The sequence below is a fragment of the Phyllobates terribilis genome, unplaced genomic scaffold (genome assembly GCF_046119375.1).
Source record: "Phyllobates terribilis strain yellow unplaced genomic scaffold, ASM4611937v1 Scaffold_9__5_contigs__length_417890890, whole genome shotgun sequence".
NCBI lineage: Eukaryota > Metazoa > Chordata > Amphibia > Anura > Dendrobatidae > Phyllobates > Phyllobates terribilis.
In genome coordinates this window covers 379,760,896-379,787,016 of record NW_027362769.1, presented here as the reverse complement: position 1 = coordinate 379,787,016, position 26,121 = coordinate 379,760,896, and the positions used below count along the sequence as shown (strand labels likewise).

General features: G+C 45.7%; 1 protein-coding gene across 1 annotated transcript; it reads left to right on the top strand.

Moving 5' to 3' along the window:
• Window positions 1–569: 569 nt before the first annotated feature.
• Window positions 570–26,121, top strand: PRPSAP2 (phosphoribosyl pyrophosphate synthetase associated protein 2). Its single transcript, XM_073648458.1, has 11 exons — window positions 570–706; window positions 10,964–11,095; window positions 11,581–11,633; window positions 15,977–16,043; window positions 16,689–16,861; window positions 17,178–17,293; window positions 19,358–19,413; window positions 19,733–19,881; window positions 24,120–24,190; window positions 25,296–25,442; window positions 25,729–26,121. The coding sequence occupies exons 2-11, from the start codon at window positions 11,013–11,015 to the stop codon at window positions 25,885–25,887; spliced, it is 1,074 nt and encodes a 357-aa protein (XP_073504559.1). The 5' UTR covers window positions 570–706; window positions 10,964–11,012; the 3' UTR covers window positions 25,888–26,121.

Genomic DNA, 26,121 nt, shown 5'->3' with positions numbered 1-26,121 from the left:
CTGCCTCCTATGTACAATAATATAACTACTATAATACTGCCCCCTATGTACAAGAATACAACTACTATAATACTGCCCCCTATGTACAAGAATATAACTACTATAATACTGCCCCCTATGTACAAGAATATAACTGCTATAATACTGCCTCCTATGTACAATAATATAACTACTATAATACTGCCCCCTATGTACAAGAATATAACTGCTATAATACTGCTCCTATGTACAAGAATATAACTACTATAATACTGCCCCTATGTACAATAATATAACTACTATAATACTGCCCCTATATACAAGAATATAACTACTATAATACTGCTCCTATGACATGTGTGAAGCAACCATTAGTGGCGGTGTTCTCGCTGTATAGATATATACGGTATATTTCGGGCTGTGTTCTCCTCTGTACAGATATTTGCGGTGTGTAGGAGTCAGATTGGGTTGAGAGATCGATGCGCTCGGCCCTCCCCATCACTTCGCCTTCCTGCCATTGACATCCTCTTGCCCGGGACGTCACACACATGGGCGGATGAGAAGGGGGGCACGGGGTAAAGTCTGGGCTCCGATCGATGCTCTCTGCGCTCGTCAGGTTCTCGCGGCGCCGCCATTTTCAGTGTCTGAAAGCGAGTGAGAGGAGAGGAGGCAGAGACCCGGGACCGGGAGCGGCGGTTCTGAGGTCACTGGAGGGCCGGGGTGACAGGTAACTGCTGGATACACACGGCAGCCACATCACTTTACGTCTCGTATGTTTGTGTGGCGGTGGCGGAGTGTGCGGTACATAATCCGTTATTCCTGTGCAGGTATCAGCCTGACATCCCTGACGGTCACGTGTGCGGTGCTACCTGTTATCTGCCGTGTTCTCTGCTCTTGTGTCCATCTCTGCTCTCACAGTGGTTACGTCATTATATATATATATATATATATATATATATATATATATATATATATATATATATATATATATATATATATATATATATATATATATATTACATGTCTGTGACGTGTTATATTGTGCGCATGGCGGCGTCCGTGGTGGTTGGAGTGCATTTTTTCTGGGGGGCCCTTTGCTCGGCTGCGCTCTTTCCTTCTGGGGGGGCCCTTTGCTCGGCTGCGCTCTTTCCCTCTGGGGGGGCCCTTTGCTCGGCTGCGCTCTTTCCCTCTGGGGGGGCCCTTTGCTCGGCTGCGTTCTTTCCCTCTGGGGGGGCCCTTTGCTCGGCTGCGCTCTTTCCCTCTGGGGGGGCCCTTTGCTCGGCTGCGCTCTTTCCCTCTGGGGGGGCCCTTTGCTCGGCTGCGCTCTTTCCCTCTGGGGGGGACCTTTGCTCGGCTGCGCTCTTTCCCTCTGGGGGGGCCCTTTGCTCGGCTGCGCTCTTTCCCTCTGGGGGGGCCCTTTGCTCGGCTGCGCTCTTTCCCTCTGGGGGGGCCCTTTGCTCGGCTGCGCGCTTTGCCTCTAGGAGGGGGGTGCCCTTTGCTCGGCTGCGCGCTTTGCCTCTAGGAGGGGGGTGCCCTTTGCTCGGCTGCGCTCTTTCCCTCTAGGAGGGGGGTGCCCTTTGCTCGGCTGCGCTCTTTGCCTCTAGGAGGGGGGTGCCCTTTGCTCGGCTGCGCGCTTTGCCTCTAGGAGGGGGGTGCCCTTTGCTCGGCTGCGCGCTTTGCCTCTAGGAGGGGGGTGCCCTTTGCTCGGCTGCGCGCTTTGCCTCTAGGAGGGGGGTGCCCTTTGCTCGGCTGCGCGCTTTGCCTCTAGGAGGGGGGTGCCCTTTGCTCGGCTGTGCGCTTTGCCTCTAGGAGGGGGGTGCCCTTTGCTCGGCTGCGCGCTTTGCCTCTAGGAGGGGGGTGCCCTTTGCTCGGCTGCGCGCTTTGCCTCTAGGAGGGGGGTGCCCTTTGCTCGGCTGCGCGCTTTGCCTCTAGGGGGGGGGGTGCCCTTTGCTCGGCTGCGCGCTTTGCCTCTAGGGGGGGGGGTGCCCTTTGCTCGGCTGCGCGCTTTGCCTCTAGGGGGGGGGGTGCCCTTTGCTCGGCTGCGCGCTTTGCCTCTAGGGGGGGGGGTGCCCTTTGCTCGGCTGCGCGCTTTGCCTCTAGGGGGGGGGTGCCCTTTGCTCGGCTGCGCGCTTTGCCTCTAGGGGGGGGGGTGCCCTTTGCTCGGCTGCGCGCTTTGCCTCTAGGGGGGGGGGTGCCCTTTGCTCGGCTGCGCGCTTTGCCTCTAGGGGGGGGGGTGCCCTTTGCTCGGCTGCGCGCTTTGCCTCTAGGGGGGGGGGGTGCCCTTTGCTCGGCTGCGCGCTTTGCCTCTAGGGGGGGGGGTGCCCTTTGCTCGGCTGCGCGCTTTGCCTCTAGGGGGGGGGTGCCCTTTGCTCGGCTGCGCGCTTTGCCTCTGGGGGGGGGCGCCCTTTGCTCGGCTGCGCGCTTTGCCTCTTGGGGGGGGCCCCCTTTGCTCGGCTGCGCGCTTTGCCTCGTGCAGTGCGTGTGTCTGGCCCTGGCCTTCGTCATCCATACTCTTTCCCCACTCACCCCCACTCCCAGGTGTATACGCTTTCGCTCACTTTCGGCGCACACATACTGTACGTTACACACCTGTATAGCCTTCTGTAGTGAGCGAGGCAGGAGTGATGTGAGACGCAACATATGTAATTTAATCCTGCTGATAAACTTGAGACGTCCAGAATTTTTTTTCACCTTCCAACATTTATGGCCATTTTTTTTTATGTGATGTCTTGGTTTTTTTGCCATTTTTTTCCGGTTACCGTAGGTCGTGCTCCCTTCATAGTGCTGGTGGTTTAGATTGCGGGAAAACCGACTATTCCTGTGTTGTTTACTGGATTGTGACTTTAATATAAAAAGTCTTTAAAAGATCAGTGTTATTATTTTTGCACCTTTTTTATTTTATTTTTTTACGCATGTTATTCATCTTAAAATGTAATTAAAAAAATTAATAAATTAATAATAAAATGTAAAAATAAATAAATAAAATAAACAATCCCTGCATAGTCTGATCCTTCTATCGTGTTTCTTCTCCTCTACCCAGAAACATCAGTCCCTCAGTTTTCCTCATATTGACAGGTTGGGTAATGAGGCGGATTTTCTTTGCATGTGGTTTGCATCTGCTCGCTTGGAGGAGCATTAACTGTAGATAAGGCTGTGTGTAAGGGTTAAGTGATAGGAGGCGCCCAGGCTTTTGTCTGCGCCACTTTCTGTGTGCTCTCGATTTCTGTAACCAAATTGTTGTCGCTCTGCACCGGCCTGATGTGCATTAGAAGGAAGTGGTTGTAATTCATGATCCCTCCACTCATGATCCTGTTCTGGCAGCGAAACAAGATAATACATTTCTCGAATGTGCAGTATAGATCCAAAGAAGATAGAGCCAGGGGTCAGCTGTGCACTCTAACATACAGTGTGTGTGTATATATCACACTGATCCTGTGCTGATCCTGAGTTACATCCTGTATTATACTACAGAGCTGCACTCACTATTCTGCTGGTGCAGTCACTGTGTACATACATTACTGATCCTGAGTTACATCCTGTATTATACTCCAGAGCTGCACTCACTATTCTGCTGGTGCAGTCACTGTGTACATACATTACATTACTGATCCTGAGTTACATCCTGTATTATACTCCAGAGCTGCACTCACTATTCTGCTGGTGCAGTCACTGTGTACAGTACAGACCAAAAGTTTGGACACACCTTCTCATTTAAAGATTTTTCTGTATTTTCATGACTATGAAAATTGTACATTCACACTGAAAGCATCAAAACTATGAATTACCACATGTGGAATTATATACTTAACAAAAAAGTGTGAAACAACTGAAAATATGTCTTATATTCTAGGTTCTTCAAAGTAGCCACCTTTTGCTTTGATGACTGCTTTGCACACTCTTGGCATTCTCTTGATGAGCTTCAAGAGGTAGTCACCGGAAATGGTTTTCACTTCACAGGTGTGCCCTGTCAGGTTTAATAAGTGGGATTTCTTGCCTTATAAATGGGGTTGGGACTATCAGTTGTGTTGTGCAGAAGTCAGGTGGATACACAGCTGATAGTCCTATTGAATAGACTGTTAGCTGCTTTTTTCTTGCCATAATACAAATTCTAAGTAAAGAAAAACGAGTGGCCATCATTACTTTAAGAAATGAAGGTCGGTCAGTGCGAAAAATTGGGAAAACTTTGAAAGTGTCCCCAAGTGCAGTTGCAAAAAACATCAAGCACTACAAAGAAACTGGCTCACATGAGGACCGCCCCAGGAAAGGAAGACCAAGAGTCACCTCTGCTTCTGAGGATAAGTTTATCCGAGTCACCAGCCTCAGAAATCGCAGGTTAACAGCAGCTCAGATTAGAGACCAGGTCAATGCCACACAGAGTTCTAGCAGCAGACACATCTCTTCAACAACTGTTAAGAGGAGACTTTGTGCAGCAGGCCTTCATGGTAAAATAGCTGCTAGGAAACCACTGCTAAGGACAGGCAACAAGCAGAAGAGACTTGTTTGGGCTAAAGAACACAAGGAATGGACATTAGACCAGTGGAAATCTGTGCTTTGGTCTGAGGAGTCCAAATTTGAGATCTTTTGTTCCAACCACCGTGTCTTTGTGCGACGCAGAAAAGGTGAACGGATGGACTCTACATGCCTGGTTCCCACCGTGAAGCATGGAGGAGGAGGTGTGATGGTGTGGGGGTGCTTTGCTGGTGACACTGTTGGGGATTTATTCAAAATTGAAGGCATACTGAACCAGCATGGCTACCACAGCATCTTGCAGCGGCATGCTATTCCATCCGGTTTGCGTTTAGTTGGACCATCATTTATTTTTCAACAGGACAATGACCCCAAACACACCTCCAGGCTGTGTAAGGGCTATTTGACCAAGAAGGAGAGTGATGGGGGGCTACGCCAGATGACCTGGCCTCCACAGTCACCAGACCTGAACCCAATCGAGATGGTTTGGGGTGTGCTGGACCACAGAGTGAAGGCAAAAGGGCCAACAAGTGCTAAGCATCTCCGGGAACTCCTTCAAGATAGTTGGAAGACCATTTCCGGTGACTACCTCTTGAAGCTCATCAAGAGAATGCCAACAGTGTGCAAAACAGTCGTCAAAGCAAAAGGTGGCTACTTTGAAGAACCTAGAATATAAGACATATTTTCAGTTGTTTCACACTTTTTTGTTAGGTATATAATTCCACATGTGTTAATTCATAGTTTTGATGCCTTCAGTGTGAATGTACAATTTTCATAGTCATGAAAATACAGAAAAATCTTTAAATGAGAAGGTGTGTCCAAACTTTTGGTCTGTACTGTACATACATTACATTACTGATCCTGAGTTACATCCTGTATTATACTCCAGAGCTGCACTCACTATTCTGCTGGTGCAGTCACTGTGTACATACATTACATTACTGATCCTGAGTTACATCCTGTATTATACTCCAGAGCTGCACTCACTATTCTGCTGGTGCAGTCACTGTGTACATACATTACTGATCCTGAGTTACTTCCTGTATTATACTCCAGTGCTGCACTCACTATTCTGCTGGTGCAGTCACTGTGTACATGTATTACATCCAGTATTATACTCCAGAGCTGCACTCACTCTTCTTCTGGTGCGGTCTCTGGCCTCCATGTGACTGCTTGTACTGTAGAGCGTACCTCTCTGGCTCGCCCTGTTCGGTGACCTCTGTATATATTGTATATTTTTGTCTCTGACCTCCCCCGCCCCCATAAGATGGCCCTTCTGTTATTTTCTGCTTCTTTCTTTCATTTTTTTTCTGTTCCTGTTTTGGACACACAACTCCGAAGTGAACGTAGACAGCAAATATTGCAAAAGAAAGCATCTTCCGGCCCTGATCCTGCCCCGACTCTCCTTCTGCCCCGACTCTCCTTCTGCCCCGATCCTGCGCCTCCTCTCCTTCTGCCCTGTTTGTGTACATGTCAGTATACGCTGCAGTCCTGGTATTCTATTCATGGACCTGGAGGTACATTACTGACACTTGTGCCTCAATTTTGTTGTTTCCTTCGGAACATATCACTGTTTTTTCCATGGTGTGTAATGTACCACAGGAATTGCAGTGCGTGTCACATAGGATGCCGGGCGCTGCTGAGAGTAGTAGTCTGTGCTCCGATGTCTCGCAGTCCAGACTGACCAGTGTAATGATCTGACCCGTGTCTGGATACTGCCCATCCCCGGCCTTTCCTGTAACCAACAGTGCTGCTGTAGAGATTTGTCTGCCCGACAGGTGATTTCAATATTTTCCATATTTGCTTCTCTACGGCTCATTATATCTTGGCTTTCATCCTTGTGTCGTAGTCTGATATCAGGATACAGATGTATTATTCAGGGGGATGTGTCTGATGTGCCACAGCCGCTCCCACCCTGAGACCCATCCCGAGATGCGGCTAAAAATAAGCCGCCGATCAGCAACGACCAAGTACTATGGTAATGTGTGTACACAGTAACTGCACCAGCAGAATAAAGAGTGCAGCTCTGGAGTATAACACAGGATGTAACTCAGGATCAGTAATGTATGTACACAGTGACTGCACCAGCAGAATAGTGAGTGGAGCTCTGGGGTATAACACAGGATGTAACTCAGGATCAGTAATGTAATGTATGTACACAGTGATTGCACCAGCAGAATAGTGAGTGCAGCTCTGGAGTATAATACAGGATGTACCTCAGGATCAGTAATGTAATGTATGTACACAGTAACTGCACCAGCAGAATAGTGAGTGCAGCTCTGGAGTATAATACAGGATGTAACTCAGGATCAGTACAGGACTATATAACATATGTACAGTGACTCCTCGCTTTGTAGATTTTCTATGTATAGATGTAGGTGGGAGTTCGGTGGCAGCTGATGGTTGTGGTCAGCTTTCTCCATCTTCCAGTCTGACGTCTTGTCCTCCCGCTCTCCGTCTGGGTGCTGATGGCCGTCTCCCCACTGGGCCGTGGTGTTGAGATCCCGCTGTATCACCGGCTCATTTTGGTGTCTGTGAAGCAACCATCATCACAGTGAGGAATTACTTCTGTATTGTTTCTTTTTTACAGATTGACTGCAAAGTCAGTCAGGTTCTTTCCTCCTGACTTCCGTCCCTCTTGTTCTTACTGCGCTGATCCACTCCTGAGCAGATTTAATTTTTTGCTTTGGGTGGAGATTTGCTGTGAATTGTCTCCTTCCTCTCTGCTTTTCCTGCTCTGATTCAGGTGGCTGAGGCCATAGTGATCCTTATGCTGCTGCACAGAATACATTCGTTTTCTGTCTGTATTTGTCCTTTTTCCTTTAATATTTGACTTGTGTAAATAGTGGAGGTTTTCCCCTCCTCCTTCGCCTCCAGTTTGCTCAGTATTTCCTTTGACCAAGGTGACCGATCATACATTAACCCGGCATTTCACTTATCAGTGCGAATCTGCTGCTTTCACCCAGGGCCGGTTCTCTCCTGCTCTGATAATTCGCTTCCTCGGAGGGGGGTAATTTTTTATTTTTGATTGTTCTAAGGACTCGGTTCTCAGAAAGCGTCTTGGGTCCGGTCACAACAAATCATCTCCACCTGCTGCCTTTCTGTAGCCATCACTGTCAGCCGTACAATAGGGTTGTCCGGACCGGTTTTCCTCTGGTCTCCGGCTGCTGACACTTTACATTCACATTAGTGTCGCTCAGTTGCTTTCACCACTTATTGCTGAATGATTACTGTAAACTTTGCTGGAGGTAAAAAAAACTTTGAGAAAAATGATCTGCTAGGAATGACGACTAATCTGTCCCCCAGACCTCGGGTGTCTTGTATGGTTAGCTTTGCAGCATTTTGCTTTCCTGCCTTTATTGGGGGGACACATGTTGTGGTCATGTTGAATATCTGCAAATATTGCACTTTTTAATTTTCCTTGTGCTGATGTTTAGTTGCCTCATTTCTTGAGGACCCCCAACCGATCATGAGAACTGAGGTCCAAAGAATAGGGGTCATGAGTGACCACCTCTCTGTCTCTAGCCATTGTGGTCACGCTTCTCCCAGTCTTGGACTCAGTGGTGGACTCAGCAGTCGGACCCCCAATGATCAAATATTTATCATCTGTACTATGGAGGTGATAGATGTTCTTTATGGGGTGACCCCTTTAAGTGAAAGATGGATTGGTTTCTAAGGATTTGATGCCTGGCAACCGCTCATAAAAGACTTGATTGTTCTTTGTTGTATCCATGACAACGAGGCTGTCAGACAGGATCCACTAGGTTGTCCTGCTATTACAGTAGTCGTGCCATGTCGTCCCCCGGGTAGTCCCATAATCAATATCGTTCACCTATCCACAGAAAACATGATAAATGTATGATCGTTTGGGGGTCCAAATGCTTAGACCTTTATCAATCCTGATGTGAATGAAGCAGTAGTGAGTATGTGCGACCACCTCTGCTTTAGACAAAGAAGTGGCAGCTGTCGCACATGCTCACTGTTCTCATGATCGTTGATGGTCGCAATGTTTGGACCTCCTGTAAGGTCTCCATTGGCTCAGGTTCTTGGTTTCGGCTGCCCCCTGTGAACCTTACTCTGCCGGAGTCTTAGACTGATTAGCGTAGAAGTGACAGATGTTTCAGACCTTTGCTCCCCTCCATCTGCAGAAGCAGCGGTCAGGACAGGAAAAGGCGCCACTGCCGACTTCCGCTCTGTAGAGGAGCTTCTCTGCCCTGATCAGTCACGCAGGAGGATGTGACCGGCGCAAAATACACTTTGTTCCCCTGTATGAGTAACAGGATGACTCCACTTATCAGTCACATGCTCATATCCACTGGGTGACGGTGTGGGGTGTCAGTGCGCGCCTGCAGAGCGCACAGTGGAGCGCTGCCATCCACCAGCACCTCCCCACATCTTCACACTTCACTTCTTGTAAACAGCTGATGCCGAAGGGGAAGATTTGGTGGCCACAGCCTCGTCCTGTACTGCCCGCGCCTTACTATAAGCCGCACATACATTCACACATTTGCTTTCTGCATTACGATCATTCTTGTGCAAGTGCTTGGAGGTTATAAGCAAAGTGATAATCTGCAGCGATGTTACAGGGTATCACATGTACGACACTTTGTAAACGGATCTGCTTTGTGTAGAAGTATGAGACGGATGACAACTGTCATAATGGCTGCAAGTAATCCCATCATTGTCTGACAGCGATCACTGCAGTAATGTGGAAAGGATCCTGGATTACATCCTGTGTTCTACTCCAGAGCTGCACTCACTATTCTGCTGGTGCAGTCACTGTGTACATGCATTACATTACTGATCCTGTACTGATCCTGAGTTACATCCTGTGTTCTACTCCAGAGCTGCACTCACTATTCTGCTGGTGCAGTCACTGTGTACATACATTACTGATCCTGAGTTACATCCTGCATTATACTCCAGAGCTGCGCTCACTATTCTGCTGGTGCAGTCACTGAAGCTGCACTCAAAAAGAATCTATGCAGTAACATGAACCTTATGATGCTCAGGTATCAATACTTATTGATAGTAGGTTCATAACCACCATCCGATCATTGTTTGTTCCCCTTACACTTTTCTAGTTCAAGATTTTGCACATACAGTACATCATTTAACACTTACAGGTGAAAGTAGCAGCGACATACATGTGGCAGATATTTCATCACATTGGTACCACGTGTAGCCGCAGGATATTGTTTACAGACGCTGTGATCTGTTTGTTTTCCCTATGAGTATTTGACTAACCCTTTATGTGACACACGGACTGGGAGCAGATATCCAACTACCAGGCGGTGCTGCAATATAACATCTCCTCTTCTGATTTTCATCTGTTTCAGATTCCTTTTAATTAGGAAGGAGCTTTTGTATTTCCCTTATATAGAAAGATATAACTACTATAATACTGCTCCTATGTACAAGAATATAACTACTATAATACTGCTCCTATGTACAGGGATATAACTACTATAATACTGCTCCCTATGTACAAGAGTATAACTACTATAATACTGCTCCTATGTACAGGAATATAACTACTATAATACTGCCCCTATGTACAAGAATATAACTACTATAATACTGCCCCTATGTACAAGAGTATAACTACTATAATACTGCTCCTATGTACAAGAATATAACTACTATAATACTGCTCCTATGTACAAGAATATAACTACTATAATACTGCCCCCTATGTACAAGAATATAACTACTATAATACTGCCCCTATGTACAAGAGTATAACTACTATAATATTGTCCCCTATGTACAAGAATATAACTACTATAATACTGCCCCTTATGTACAAGAATATAACTACTATAATATTGTCCCCTATGTACAAGAATATAACTACTATAATACTGTCCCCTATGTACAAGAATATAACTACTATAATACTGTCCCCTATGTACAAGAATATAACTACTATAATACTGCTCCTATGTACAAGAATATAACTACTATAATACTGCCCCTATGTACAAGAATATAACTACTATAATACTGCTCCTATGTACAAGAATATAACTGCTATAATACTGCCCCCTATGTACAAGAATATAACTACTATAATACTGCCCCCTATGTACAAGAATATAACTACTATAATACTGCCCCCTATGTACAAGAATATAACTACTATAATACTGCCCCCTATGTACAAGAATATAACTACTATAATACTGCCCCCTATGTACAAGAATATAACTACTATAATACTGCCCCCTATGTACAAGAATATAACTACTATAATACTGCCCCCTATGTACAAGAATATAACTACTATAATACTGCCCCCTATGTACAAGAATATAACTACTATAATACTGCCCCGATGCACAAGAGTATAGCTACTATAATACTGCCCCGATGCACAAGAGTATAGCTACTATAATACTGCCCCGATGCACAAGAGTATAGCTTCTATATTGTGTATAATGTTATCTCAGTGATTTTCAGTGTTTCGGGTTGCGAGTTCCCCTTTTCTATAAACCCCTCTTGTTCTCTCCTGCAGAAGGACTTTCGGTCCTGTCGTTTGCATGTGACAGCCGTCCTCTCCCAAGATGAACGTTACCAAGGGTGGCCTGGTGCTTTTTTCTGCCAATTCCAATGCGTCCTGCATCGAGCTGGCCAAGAAGATTGGAGAGTACGTATGCGGCTGGTGGGACGCGATGTCCTGTCATTCTGTCTGACTTTCAGCTTGATGACGTTTTCCTTCTGCTTTCGGCTGCGTCTCCCTCTTCCCCCGTACGGTTCCCTCTTCCCCCGTACGGTTCCCTCTTCCCATCGGGGATGAATGTGATTGGAAACATTTTCATTATGGAGCAGGAATTACTGTCACCCCCCCTGACACACACATACATCAGACATCATCTCTTTCACCTCGATGGCTTCCAGAATATGCAGTCGTACTGCAGGGAGACACGTCGGGAATTTCCTCCATTCGACTTCCTCTCTCTTACAGGCTGTCGATACTTGATGTATGATAAGGAATTGCATTATAAGCGATTGCCTCGTATCCTGTGGCTGCAATAGAAGTGATTTGTATTACACTGTATGGCATTAGATTGCTCTGGGGTGACTTCTGGGCATGCATCGCTTACCTGGGTTTTCTTTGCTTGCCTTTTACAGACGCCTTGGGGTTGAGCTTGGCAAGGTCCAGGTGTACCAGGAACCAAACAGAGGTAAGGGTGCAGTCGTTGCCCATTTTCCTGTATTCATGTCCTTTCCGAGCAATATGAACCCTATGTAGCAGTTTTGACAGATTTGGCAGCTGTTTCTGTAGGATGTTGTGTAGGATTCCTTTAATCCAGCATGTAATCCGATAACTTGGCATTGTAATATATTATGTAATTTCACAAGATCTGAAGAAACCACCAGGAACACAAAATGCTGTGCAAAGGCTTTAGGCAGGTGAAGAAAATGCTGCAAAGTAAGAATAGTTTAAAAAATGGAAGAGTTAATAGTTTATTTTTTATCCATTAACAAAATGCAAGTCATTTACCGAAACGAAAACGGCTGTGTAGGAGGCTTAGCAGGGGCGAGGAGCAGACAAACTCTGCTAGAAAGGTGAGGTTGTGGAAGATAATTTCATGTCACAGGTCATACACCATGGTGAGACTGAGCAGAGCACTAAGACACAAGGTAGTTATACTGCATCAGCAAGGTCTCTCCCAGGTTAAGATTTCACTGCACACTGGGGTATCAGGATGTGGTGTTTAAGCTCTTTTGAAGAAGCAATAAGAAATGGCAACGTTGAGCACTGTAGACACAGGAATCAGCCAAAGAAACTTAGTGCAGCAGATGAAAGGCACATCATGTTACTTCCGTTTGAAATCGGAAAATGTCCAGCAGTGCCATCAGCCCAGAATTGGCAGCAACTAGTGGGATCCAGCTACACCCATCTACTGTTCGGAGAAGTCTGACCAGAACTTGTCTTCATTGAAGAAATGTGTCCAAAAACCTTTTTTACATGGAAACAAGAAAAAGTGACTCAACTACGCACAGAAACATGGGAGCTGGGTTGCAGAAAAATGGCAGCAGGTGCTGTGGGCTGAGGAAGTGTGAGCAAGATGTCTGCTTGGCTCTCTATTTATTCTACTGCAGGAAGGACCTCAATCACACAGCCAATGTTATCAACTATCTTCAGCATAAAGGAGAACGAGGAGTCCTGGAAGTGATGACCCGGACGCACAGATCCCGGATCTCGCATCCTCCCATCTGTGTGGGATCACATGAAGAGACAGAAGGATCTGCACAAGCCTCATACACAGAAGATCTGGGGTCAGTTCTCCAAGATGTTTGGTACAACCTCCTGCAGAGATCCTCCATAAACTACGAGTGTCGAGAAGAGGCGACGGGCAGTCATCGGATACTGATGATGGAGGCGATGGGCGCTCGCTGGATACTGATGATGGCACTCCAGCTATTGTGAAACGACAACTCCTATCATGCCAGTTGAGTGCGACAGAAAACTGCCCCTTGGACTGTGTTTATGAATGTTTCATCATTGCTCCGATGCAGAATAACGAAACTTTGCAAGTAATCTTAATAAAAAAAATTGTATACAGCTCCGATGTAAAGCTACAGTGGGTGAAATAAGTATTGAACAGTTTACCAACTTTGTAAGTAAATCTATTTCTAAAGGTGCAATTGACATGAAATTCTCATCAGATGTTGGTAACAACCCATGCAATCCACACAGGCAAAGAAATCATCCATAGATGTCCATAAATTATGTGTAATAATGAGAAATGGCACCGGAAAAAAGTATTGAACACGCTTACTGAAACTTATTTAATACTTTGTTCAAAAGCCTTTTTGGTGATGAAGCTTCAGGACGGCTCCTGTGTGGAGAAACTAGTCGCAGGCATTGCTCAACTGTGATTTTTGTCCATTCTTCACATCCTGAAGCTCCTGTGGCTCCTTGTATGGACTCTGAGCTTTAGTTCCTTACATACATTTTCTATTGGATTCAGGTCTGGTGATCGGCTCGGCCATTCTAGCAGCTTTATTTTCTTTCTCTGAAACCAATTGAGAGTTTCCTTGGCTGTGTGTTTGGGATCATTGTTTTGCTGACGTGTCCACCCTCGTTTCATCTTCATCCTCCTGGTAGATGGCAGCAGATTTTTATCAAGAATGTCTCGGTACATTTGTCCATTCATCCTTCCTTCATTCACATTAAGTCTGCTAGTGCCGTCTGCTGAAAAACAGCCCCACACCATGATGTTCCCACCTCCAAACTTCACTGTTGGTATGGTGTTTTGGGGTAATATGCAGTGCCTTTTGGCCTCCAAACATGGTGTGTATTGTGGCATCCAAAGACTTCAATTTTGGTCTCATCTGACCAGACTATGTTCTCCCAGCTTGATCATGCTCTTTGTTCAGCAATGGAGGTTGCGTGGTGAGCGTGCACACGGGCCATGGAGGTTGCGTGCATTACTTTATAGTTTTCTTTGAAACAGTGGTACCTTCTGATTCCAGGTGTTTCTGTAGCTCTCCACAGGTGGTCCCTTGTTTCTTGGACAAATCTTCTGATAATTATTTTCACTCCTCTGTCTGAAATCTTGCAGAGAGCACTTGGTCATGACCAGTTTATGGCGAAATGTTGTTCTTTCCACTTCTGGATTATGGCCTCAATAGACCTTACTGGATCCTTCAGTAGTTCAGATATTTTTCTGTAACCAATGCCATCAATAGGTTTTGCAACAATAAGGTTGCGAAGGTCTTGAGACAGCTCACTGGTTTTACCCACGTGTTCAAGACTTTTTGCCTGTGTCATTTCACATTATTGCACATATCTTAATTTATGGATCTCTATGGTGATTTCTTTGCTGGTGTGGATTGGATGGGTCATTACTGACATCTAGTGAGAATTTCATGTCAGTAGCACCTGTTAGAAATAATTTACTTAGAAAATTGGTGACGTCTTTAATACTTTTTTCACCCACTGAGTATACACATACCCAGGATGAGACTAAAAAATAAGTATATATGAGATCCTGTCGTCATGTGCTCCTGTCTTCAATTTTCTTCCGCCTTCTCCTGTCTGTAGGTTGTCTATCATAGCAACATAAGACATATACAGGGTGACATTTGACAGCGCACATAGCCCTGCATAGGAGCTGTGTACACAAAACAGTAGAACAGTCAGGCTTCATACAAAGGTGTGAAATGAAGGTTATATGACCCTTATCAGAAGATCCTGCGGAGAGTGATCGATATGTGATAGCGCTGTCTCCCCGTGTCCTGGCGTCACCTAATGAGCAGCTGTCTGCTGGTTATTTATAATTTCTATAATGAGGCTGATGACCGGCCTCATTAGTTAATGAACATTAATCCGCGCTTCTCCTCCGGCCCGTCGCTCCTCATTTCTCCTGCAGGACGCGCCCGTGCCGTGTGATATGTATTTGGATAATCGTTCCCCGGGTCCTGTGACCTTGATAATGGCGTGGCCACCGGCGTTACGGGATGTTGTGGCTGCGTGGCCTCCACATCTGCACTAATCTCCCCGGCTCCCATCTATCGCTGCTCTGCCCACAGGAGGGATTTTATTTTTTTCTTATTGCTTTTGAACAAAAAGGAGACTGCCGCAAATGTGAAGACATATATGTGTATATATGTGTGTGTGTGTGTGTGTGTGTGTGTGTGTGTGTGTATAATTTATTACTTTTGTCTACTTCGATTGCTTTAATGGTTCTTCACTCCAAATAGTATATGTGCCCCCTCCACATCCCTATACACGGGGGGGGAAGGGGTGCGAGGCTGGATGTTATACACCGGGGGGGAAGCTGGGGGGCTGGATTTTATACACGGGGGAGGAGGGGATGGGGAGTGCGGGGGGCCGGATGTTATACACTGGGGGGGGGATGAGAGGAGCCGGTAGTTATACATTAAGGGGGTGCGAGGGGCCGGATGTTGTACACTGGGGGGATGGGGAGTGCGGGAGGCTGGATGTTATACACCGGGGGGGGGGGGGGGGTTCGAGGCGAGGGGCCGGACGTTATACACCGGGGGGGGGGGGGGGGGTGAGAGGGGCCGGATGTTATACATTGAGGGGGTGTGAGGGGCTGCATGTTATACACTGGGGGGATGGGGAGTGCAGGGGGCTTGATGTTATACACCGGGGGGGGGGGGGGGGTGAGAGGGGACGGATGTTATACACTGGGGGGGTGCGAGGCAAGGGGCTGGATGTTATACACCGGGGGAGTGCGAAGCGAGGGGCCAGATGTCATACACCGGGGGGATCCGAGGTCGAGGGGCCGGATATTATACACCGGGGACGACGACAGGGTCTTATACATTGGGGTGTGTGGAGGGTATACAACGGGGGCAGCTAGGGGCCGGAGGTTATACCCCCAGGGGGGAGGGGCCAGCCATTATACACCGGAGGGGCAGAGATTATACACCGGTGGTAGAGGGGCCAGAGGTTATACATGTATATGCACATGTAATTACTTGCACGTTTACTTCTTGTCTTGTGCTGATGATTCATAACTAATCTGTATTATTTTCCTTTTTTGCTCAGAGACCCGGGTTCAGATTCAAGAGTCGGTACGAGGAAAAGACGTTTTTATCATACAGACGGTTTCCAAGTAAGTGATGGCAGCCAGTGTTTACCCCGCTTTCATCTGGGGCACTAGGAGTTAATATTTTCACAAGATACTTGGCTGAGAGAATTGCGGAGGATATCAGAAATGAGCTCACCCCATAAAGACGTTCTGTAATAATCCATCTTTACCGCACAGATACAGCCTTATATAGGAATGTGCCCGCGCCAATCTCACAGCGGGCAAAGCAGATGGCGTCTTGTGATCGGGGAGGGGGTAGCGGGTGCATCCCCAGCAAGAAAAGACTTTATAGTATATCCAAAAAGGCCCTGAATAAGGTGTCCCCTGCTCCATATCTTTGAATAGTAATAATGGGATTATTTTAGCAGAACAAGCCACCTAATTACTTTGGATGCAAAATTGGCATTAATGACCGGCAGATTTTTGTGGCTGATTTTTCTGAGCGCTCACTGAAAAAGCTGAAATCTTTTTTCTGCATTGTGTGGATTGGGTCCAACTTTGCTGACACTGTGATTCGATGTAGATTTTTACAAACCCATCCTAATGGCCCCCACACACACATCCGGCACGATTTCAGTGCAATATTGGTGTGGACGTCACCCGAAGTATTATGTGCTGGATATGAGCAGGCGACCTGCCCTCATTGTGAGATCTCTGCCTCGTCTACAGGGACGTTAACACGACAATCATGGAGCTTTTAATCATGGTATACGCCTGCCGGACCTCGTGCGCTAAGACCATCAGCGGCGTCATCCCTTACTTCCCATACAGCAAGCAATGCAAGATGAGGAAGAGAGGATCCATCGTCTCCAAGCTCCTGGCCTCCATGATGTGCAAAGCCGGTAAGTGGCAAAGCAAAAGGAAGGGGGCGTCACATGCACATGTCTCTTTTCGGAGACATCCGTGCAGCCCCCCTCCTGTAGACCCGTGGGATCCTCCTATCATCCTGCACAGAGAAATCCATTAGCGTCTGTTTATTTGCTCGCCTTATCCCTTGTATAAACTTGGCTCCTCGTCTTTATGTAACTTAAGATCTGGTTTAATCAGTGGCTGGACAAGAATCAAAACCCAGCTGCTGCCTGATAACTGGGGAGGGGTTGTCTGATCTCCCGGCGTCCGCTGTTGTCAACGTTTCTCTATTCTCCTTCTCCCATGAAGGGTTAACTCACTTCATCACCATGGACCTGCACCAGAAGGAGATTCAGGGCTTCTTCAATATTCCCGTGGACAATCTACGAGCGTCTCCCTTCCTCCTGCAGTACATCCAAGAAGAGGTGAGCGCACGGCAGACATGTCACTGCCCTGGCATTAAAAAACAATGTGAAGTGTAACGGAAGGTTTGATGTGAACTTGTCAGATGCCACCGGATAATGGTGACCCCTTCCTGCTGGACTCCATGCTAGTAAGTGATGTCAGGAAGGTACAGAAAGCCGACCCATCGTAATAGTACATCACAGTAATCGTGTGTCGTTTGCTCATTGGGGGCCGTGCAGTCGACCGTCTCCCCGCTCAGGGCCGTCGCCGCCTCCCCGCCCAGGGGCCATTGCCTCTTCCACATTGCACTGCAGTAGTGCAGCCTCGCAATACACCTGCCTGCAGTCTGATGGCGGCCATGTACCTGGCTCTAAAGATACATTATTTAGCTTACTGTTCGTGATCATGAGCCGTCTGTCCATGCGGGGGACGCCCGTCCGCTGTCTGCCCACGCAGGGGCAAAAGATGTCGCTGTAAACTAGACAACTCCATTGTCCTCTGTCAAGACAACGGGTGGTTACTAAAGGGTAGGCTGTCCTGAATTTGTAAGTCATTTCCTATCAATTGGAATAGGGATAACTGAATTATTGCTGGGGGTCCGACCGCTGGGACTCCCACTGATCCTTAGAGCGGGTTCTGTGAAGCCCTGTCTGAATGCAGTGGAGAATAAGGAGACCTTGCCTCGTCCACCTTGCCCGGCAGTGGTGCAGCCTCACTATGCGCCTGCCTGCGGTCTGATGGCGGCCATGTCTGGCTCTGCAGGTACATTATACAGCTTACTATTCATAATCTCGAGCCTCCGTCCCGGAGATGACAGAAGATCTCTGCTGCTTAATTACAGCACAGATATAGGACGTGCATTTTAAATGTCACGGCTGCACGCCGGGGGCGATCACATTTCAGGCTGAACAATGAGCGAGCATCTCATTTACTGCAAGCTAGAGACCCGGCCCAAGGTGTAAAGGGGGAGAGTAAGAGGGTCCGTCCTGATGACCCCACCTCAGCCTTGTAGAGACCATCCTGGTCACCACTGAACTTTTTTGTTTGCTTTTGGGTGAAACATTACATTTATGTGTTCAGTACAAAAAGATGAACGAACCATTCTCATTCTTTGCATCATGAACTGCCCGAGACAATGAAAACCATACAGACATAAGTACTTACAGAGCAATATATTCTCGTCAAAACTGCCGGAAACTGAATTATTTTATTCATGGAATTGTGTAAACGTTTGTTTATATTTTTCACTAAATGATCATTTTGTGTCAGATCAGGCAAGAGCACAGGTCACTTACTAACATTACCGGGGAAAAGCCCGAGCCTCCTACTGAGTAATGTACAGTACACGACCTGCAAAACAAGGGAGAAAAAAGTATTTTGAGTACATTTTACTTCTTTGAAAGAAAGTTTACGAACTCTGACTATTTCACGATTGCTTCATCTGAGCCAAAATATATCCAGTGTAATACTGCCCCCTATGTACAAGAATATAACTACTATAATACTGCCCCCTATGTACAAGAATATAACTACTATAATACTGCGCCCTATGTACAAGAATATAACTACTATAATACTGCTCCTATGTACAAGAATATAACTACTATAATACTACCCCCTATGTACAAGAATATAACTACTATAATACTGCCCCCTATGTACAAGAATATAACTACTATAATACTGCTCCTATGTACAAGACTATAACTACTATAATACTGCCCCTATGTACAAGAATATAACTACTATAATACTGCTCCTATGTACAAGAATATAACTACTATAATACTGCCCCCATGTACAAGAATATAACTACTATAATACTGCCCTCTATGTACAAGAATATAACTACTATAATACTGCCCTCTATGTACAGGAATATACCTGCTATGATGACTGATGTGACTAGTATAACCTTGACATGCAGTTTTCTGCGTATTTGGTAGTCATCCTATGGCGTTTCTGTCTGCGCTGTGCATAGGCCTTTGCCACTATAGACAGACTACATATAATGTTGCTGCCGGACTTCCAGGCTATACATGTATATATGTAGATTTGTTTTTCCTTCTGTTTTATCTATACAGATTCCTGACTACAGAAATGCAGTTATTGTAGCCAAATCGCCGTCATCCGCAAAAAGGTGAGAACACCACCCTCCTCCCCTGACGTTTCGCCTCTAGTCTAAGGCAGAAGAGCGGAGTCGTGCTCATCTTGTAGTACCATTTCATCCCACTATGTGGCGTGGCAGCAGAGCAGACAATAGAGTCCTATTAGGAGAGTGTTAGGCGCGTCCTCCTCCTCTGGGAGCTGCATGGAGGATTGAATATCCTTGTGTGTTTAAGCAGCCGTCTACACAGCGCTGCTTGTTCGTGACCGATGTCCGTGTCAGTGTATTATCTCAGCGCCGGTCTGCGGAGCAGCATTTATTGGCTGTGTAATCCTTTGTCTCTCCCCCGCAGAGCTCAATCCTTTGCTGAACGGTTGCGGCTAGGAATCGCTGTCATCCATGGAGAAGCTCAGGACGCCGAATCAGACATGGTGGACGGAAGACATTCACCGCCAATTGTCAAGAATATCGCCGCCATTCACCCGTCATTGGAGATACCCTGTAAGTAGAGCTACTCACTGGATTATTAGATTTTCTGGATTATCAAATGATCATTGTTTTATTTACTTTTCAAACATCTAAGGTTGTACCTCCAGGCAAATGATGGTAGTATCTGGTGCTGCAGCTTCTTCCTCCACTTACGAGCCGCTTCTCCTGGACTCCTCATTCATTCTAAAAAAAACTGATAATCTACCAGTTCACTGAGGGAACAGATTACATCTGCCTATTGAAGTCTATGGAAAGGTGAAGGTGAAGAGCAGAGAAACAGACGAATTGTCGCAGCTTTCTAGTTAGTGTCTTTTCTCAACCCAGAGCTGGACTCACGGCTTCACTTATGCTGTATAAGGTCCTGCGTTATGCTTTCTAGTAAGTGTTTCATCTTGTCCCAGAGCTGGATTCACAGCTTCACTAGTGCAGTATAAGGTCCTGCGTGCTGCTTTCTAGTAGGTGTTTCTGCTCACCCCAGAGCTGGATTCACAGCTTCAGTACTGCTGTATAAGGTCCTGTGTGCTGTTTTCTAGTAGGTGTTTCATCTCACCCCATAGCTGGATGCACAGCTTCACTACTGCTGTATAAGGTCCTGTGTGCTGTTTTCTAGTAGGTGTTTCATCTCACCCCAGAGCTGGATTCACAGCTTCACTGCATAGTGATGCAGGAGAAGTGGCTCATAAGTGGAGAAAGAAGCAGATTGGTAAAGCACATTCATGTTAAACCGGAGATGCTGCGGTACCAGATTCCACCCGCGTTTACGGACGTTGCTGGGCAGCATAGTTAAGGAGCATATACGAAACACATGCCCTATATGCATAATGGCATTAAGTGGTTAGACTGAGACAATTTTCTCAGTCACCCCCTGTTGGAGCCCTGCATTGCAGTTACATTGGGTCTAAGGGTTGCTGTGGCAGCCAGAAGCCAAACAATGACCCCCCAGGCCCAGTCTATATGGGATTTTAACACCGAAATGAAATAAAAACGCTGCATTACAGGAATACTCCAGAGTGCTATAGATGCGATCAGATGACCGCACGGTCAAAAACAAGAAAAAAGGGGGAAGAAATGCTAAAAACAAAAGTGAAAATAATCGCAGCATCATTAAGTGGCAGTTTTAACCTCATCATTAAGGGGTTAATGAGGGTAACAATGGGGCTTCTGTGGCATCACTGTAGTGTACAGGGACCCCCGCCTGACGCCTCTGCGTAGAGCTGTTCCAGCCTGGTATCATGCACTATTAACCACCAGGCTGCTTTATACACGAGGGCTGACCTACATAAGTCAGTGGCAGAAAATCGCCAGAAGTCCTGAAAAGCTTTATGAAGTGCGACAGATTTATTTCAATCCTTTTATTAAATTCTCGGCTCATTTCTTTGTGAAGTGCCATCTTGTGCCGCTCCTGCAGGACAGTAAACACCATCTGCTGGCATGCTGCGGGCATCGCTGTGAACCTCCAGAGTCAGAGGCACAAATCGATCACCTTTGATTTCCCCTAGTTCCCTTCCCTCTTCATAGAGTAATAGGCCTGCCGAAGGTTCGTTTATTTGGGTGATAATAGGGGACAACTACCCGACATTTGTTCTTCTTATCTGCTTGGCTTAAAGGGGTATTCCCATCCCCATGATCCTATCTTAATATGTAGTCGGTGTAGTAATAATAATATTAGCAAATACCTCCAATTAGAAATGTAGTATAGTTCTTCTGATTCGCTATGTCTCTTTCCTCATGTGCAGGCATTGCAGGACCTTAGGTATCCATGGTTACGACCATTAGCAACTAGCTGTCACTATATCAGTGGTTGTAACCATGAATACCTAAGGTCCTGCAATGCCTGCACATGAGGAAAGAGACGTAGCTAATCAGAAGAACTATACTACATTTCTAATTGGAGGTATTTGCTAATATTATTATTACTACATCGACTACATATTGAGATACTATCATGGGGATGGGAATACCCCTTTAGCTGATCACTGTCGTGCTAACAAAAAATGCATACTAGCAAATATAACAAATTTTGTGATATATTTTTTTAGTAAAATCCATTTTTTTCTCTTCATTTAAGAGCAGATTTTATCCTCCCCCAGTCTCCTGAACTTATTCATTATGACAAACTTATAAAATCTGCCCGTTGAAGTCTATGGAGACGTTAAGGAGAGGAGCAGAGTGAGACACCCCAGAGCTGGATTTGCGGCTTCAGTTTTCAATACTGCCGTATAATGTTTGCCATACTACTCCTTTTTTAGTAAGTGTTTTATATCACCCCAGAACTGGATTCACGGCTCAGTACTGCTATACAAGGTCCTCCGTGCTGCTTCTTTCTAGTAAGTGTTTCATACCACCCCAGAGTTGGATTCACAGTTTCACTGCTCAGTACTTCTGTATAATTTGTTCCATTCTGCTGCTTTAATGGGATTGTTTTACAGGATAAGTCTCTTTTTAATTTGGGAATCTCTGACCGCTGTAAAGCCAGAAATGTAATGTCGTCTATAGTCAGAATTCTGCGAGCTAATATGAGGGTCCCAAGAGGACCTTCCCATAATATCTAGATGCCATGGTCGCAGCACAATCTGATGAATTCACTGCTATGCAATTCCTGGTCCGGCAGAGTGGGAGCTGCTTTGTTTTTGTACTCTGTAGAGATTACAAAGCGCTGATAGTAAGGAACGAGACGCTGCGTTCCCAGACATCTCAGGAGAAATAAGCGATAAAACATTAATGCAGCAATCAGCCAGCGGTTAATACACAATATGAATCTTTCATGCAGCAAGTGCCCTGCGTCCAGGCCATGTAAGGTCTAATATGATATATTTTGGGCCACGCAGCACACGCTTCAATGGACGTGGTGGCTTCAGAGGCTATCCCTGAACATGGAAACACAGACTGGAGGTTTTATCAACGAGCTACTCCAGTACTGCTCAGTGGCACTGATGATATCCCGATGACAGGTGCCCCCCTGAGGCACGTGCATGGTGGGCACCTGTACATTCGACCTGGCAGGCATTTGTCAACAGCATGACCTCAGCACCTCTCCCCTCCAAATGTGGGGTGAGTGCTCCCGGAGATGTCCTTTAAAACTTGCAGGGTTACTCTCAATGACTGCCAAATTTTATATCTATAGCTATACAGTCTGTGTGATCCAGTGAATGGTACTGAGCAGTGTAGCTGTGAATCCAGCTCTGAGTTGAGAGAGAGCACTACTTTCTCTTTTCCATTCTCTAGGGACTTCAATAGGCAGCTATAATGTGATCTCTCAGTGCAGGTCTACTCTCACTGATTTTGTCAAATTTTATATCTCTAGCTATAAAGTCTGTGATCCCATGATTCCTGCTGTGTATGTGGCACATGTTCTGAAATTACAGCAGCGAGGAGGACATTATACAATGGTACTGAACAGTGTAGATGTGAATCCAGCTCTGAGTTGAGAGAGTGAGGACTTCTTTCTGTCTCTGCCCTTCTACGCTATATGTACTTAAGTAGGCAGCCATAATCTGATCTCTCAGTGCAGGTCTACTCAATGACTGCGCCAAATTTTATATCTATACCTATAAAGTCTTTGTGATCCGTTGATTCCTCCTCTCCTGTGTCTGTGGCACATGTTCAGAAATTACAGCAGCAAGGAGGACATTATACACAGGTACTGAGCAGTGTAGATGTGAATCCAGCGCAGTTTTTTTTCTCTCTGCCCTTCTCTCTATAGACTTCAATAGGCAGCTGTAATTTTATCTCTGTGAGCTGGCAGTCCATCTTGACCAAATTGAATTTGAGCTTCACGTAAGAGCGAATGACATGTTCAGAAGGAGATAGGAGAAATTACACGGATAAGATACATTAGGAATTTTTAATTTGTGCAATGCTTGTTGAAACGACAGCGACCATTTAATTTTTGCAAATAAATGGCATGCGCAGTATACCGAGAGCACAAACAGGAGCTGCCGTCAGCATGGCGCGCCGCACTACGGGTTGTGTTACATGATCCAGGTATCAGTGTCCAGTCTCCCTACAGCCTGAATTAGACAGTAGCATTTATTGTAAGAAAACTCTTGTTCTCCCCTCTGGAAGCTGAGGGATTAGACTGTAATCCTAATCACAGATTGGAAAGATTTGGTTCCAGATAAGGATTAATGTCTCCGCAGTTTGGCTTTCCTTTCATTTCTGCCTGTATGAAAAGTTGAGACATGAGTTTTGGGGAAAGACTATCTCGTCGATCTGGATTACCGGCTCTGACATTTTGTGTTTTATTGCAGTGATGTTCCCCAAAGAAAAGCCTCCTATTACTGTCGTGGGTGATGTCGGTGGAAGGATAGCCATTATTGTAGTAAGTGCAAACCTGTATTACCATGGTCCAAATGGGGACCCTCTACTGTTTAGTAATATCCTCTCATTATGGGAACAGATTTAGAGTGGACTTATCGCTTCAGAAAACACAAGAAGACTTTTCTCAAATATATATCATTAGCAAATTAGATGATTTCCCTCGGAATTACAGCAATGCAAATTTTCCGGGATATCTGATTTTAGACTGACGATCCTTATTGTCCTCCCTGAGATATGTCTGCCAGCGGCTCTCTCATTGGTAACACAGGAATGCTCAGCAGAAAGCCATGTAATAAGATGCCCCTTTATATTTTAAAACCCAGATGAAAGAAGGATTTAGCCTTTTCCATAGATCTAATCTGCTGGAAGAAGACATATCTGCTTCTAAACTGATAGTATATTACAGGAGGACATAGTTGCTAGTAAAGGGTAATCTACTATGGAGAGACATAGTTACTTCTAAAGAGATGAGTCTCTTTTTTACACAGAGCCCACAGCAGACATTGAGGAGAAACTGTGACAGGTTTTACCTCTGTAGTTGTTTCTTCCATCCTTCACTACCTCCTGCTGCCCCATAATACACAGGAATCCACTACAGCATGAATACAGCAGCACAGATCTGCGCTGTTTACACGCTGCACACTGTCGCCAATCTGTCCACTTCTCAGTTTAGCGACAGGAAGTTTCACAGGTGTTTACATAGTGAGACAATGGAGAGCCCAACTTCAACCTCCCTCTTAAAGGATCAGAGCTTTTATTCGTAAATGACAAAGAAATTTTATTTTTTACATTTCCTAATTATTATGTATTTAAAATAGTGTGTATGTATATTTTTGTTTCATTTTTTTTTTTTTTTTTTTTTTTTCCATCATCATGTCCCAAGTGGTAATAAGCCTTCTTTCTTTTAAATTAGGTGTGTTAAGGTCCCACCCATTGAGCTTGCTCGCTGCTGCCCCTTTCAGTCTATGGGACTGATGGCCAAATACAACTCTCGGCCATATTCCCTTCCATCCATCGGAGTATTATAGCCATGTGGCTTCCATCTGTCTGCAGCCTCCATGTTAGGACCACCAGTGTTTGACACCAGGGTCTTATGCTTTCCACAGGATGACATCATCGACGATGTAGACAGTTTTCTAGCCGCAGCCGAAACGTTGAAAGAACGAGGAGCCTACAAGATCTTTGTGATGGCCACTCATGGGCTCCTGTCCTCAGACGCTCCCAGGTTAATAGAGGAGTCGGCCATTGACGAGGTAAGAGGACATCACTATAGTGCCAGATCATCTACTAATAAAAAGGAAGCAACTTTGAGAATAGTCTTCATTGAAAGATATCCTGTGGTTTGGTGCATACAGCTCCTATACAGACTCATGCGACCGGACTGTGTGCAGACCCCGGCCCGCCATCACATATAATGGGCATGTGGGTATCAGAACCGGACCACGGAGCAATGGAAGAAGGCGCCATCATGTCTTATCTTGCATTACGCGGACTGTCGCTCTTCCTAACCCCATTCTCGCTTTCTCTCCCCCATTTCAGGTCGTTGTCACAAACACGATCCCCCACGAAATCCAAAAGCTGCAGTGCCCCAAAATCAAGACGGTGGACATCAGCATGATCCTGTCCGAAGCCATCCGCCGGATCCACAACGGAGAGTCCATGTCTTACCTCTTCAGGAATATAGGAATGGATGATTGACCCTTTTTTTTTATTTTCCGTCTTATTTTTTTTTTTTGTCTATATAAATATATATATATTTTTTAGGAATTATACCAAGGGCCAAAACTGGAATTGTACAGTGTCTCTGTGCCGTATAAGCGATTACCTTAAGATTTCAACACAAGCCATTTTTTTTTTTTTTTCTTGTCTACCCGTAGGTTTGCCAGTCAATGACGTCTTTTAGAGGGTTTTTTTTTGCTTTTTTTTTTTTTT

Excerpts from the sequence above, each read along its gene's own strand:
- PRPSAP2 (XM_073648458.1), top strand. The coding sequence starts at position 11,013 with ATGAACGTTACCAAGGGTGGCCTGGTGCTTTTTTCTGCCAATTCCAAT. Across the intron at positions 16,044-16,688 it reads ATCATACAGACGGTTTCCAA|GGACGTTAACACGACAATCA; the intron begins GTAAGTGATGGC and ends CCTCGTCTACAG. Across the intron at positions 24,191-25,295 it reads GAAGGATAGCCATTATTGTA|GATGACATCATCGACGATGT; the intron begins GTAAGTGCAAAC and ends TGCTTTCCACAG.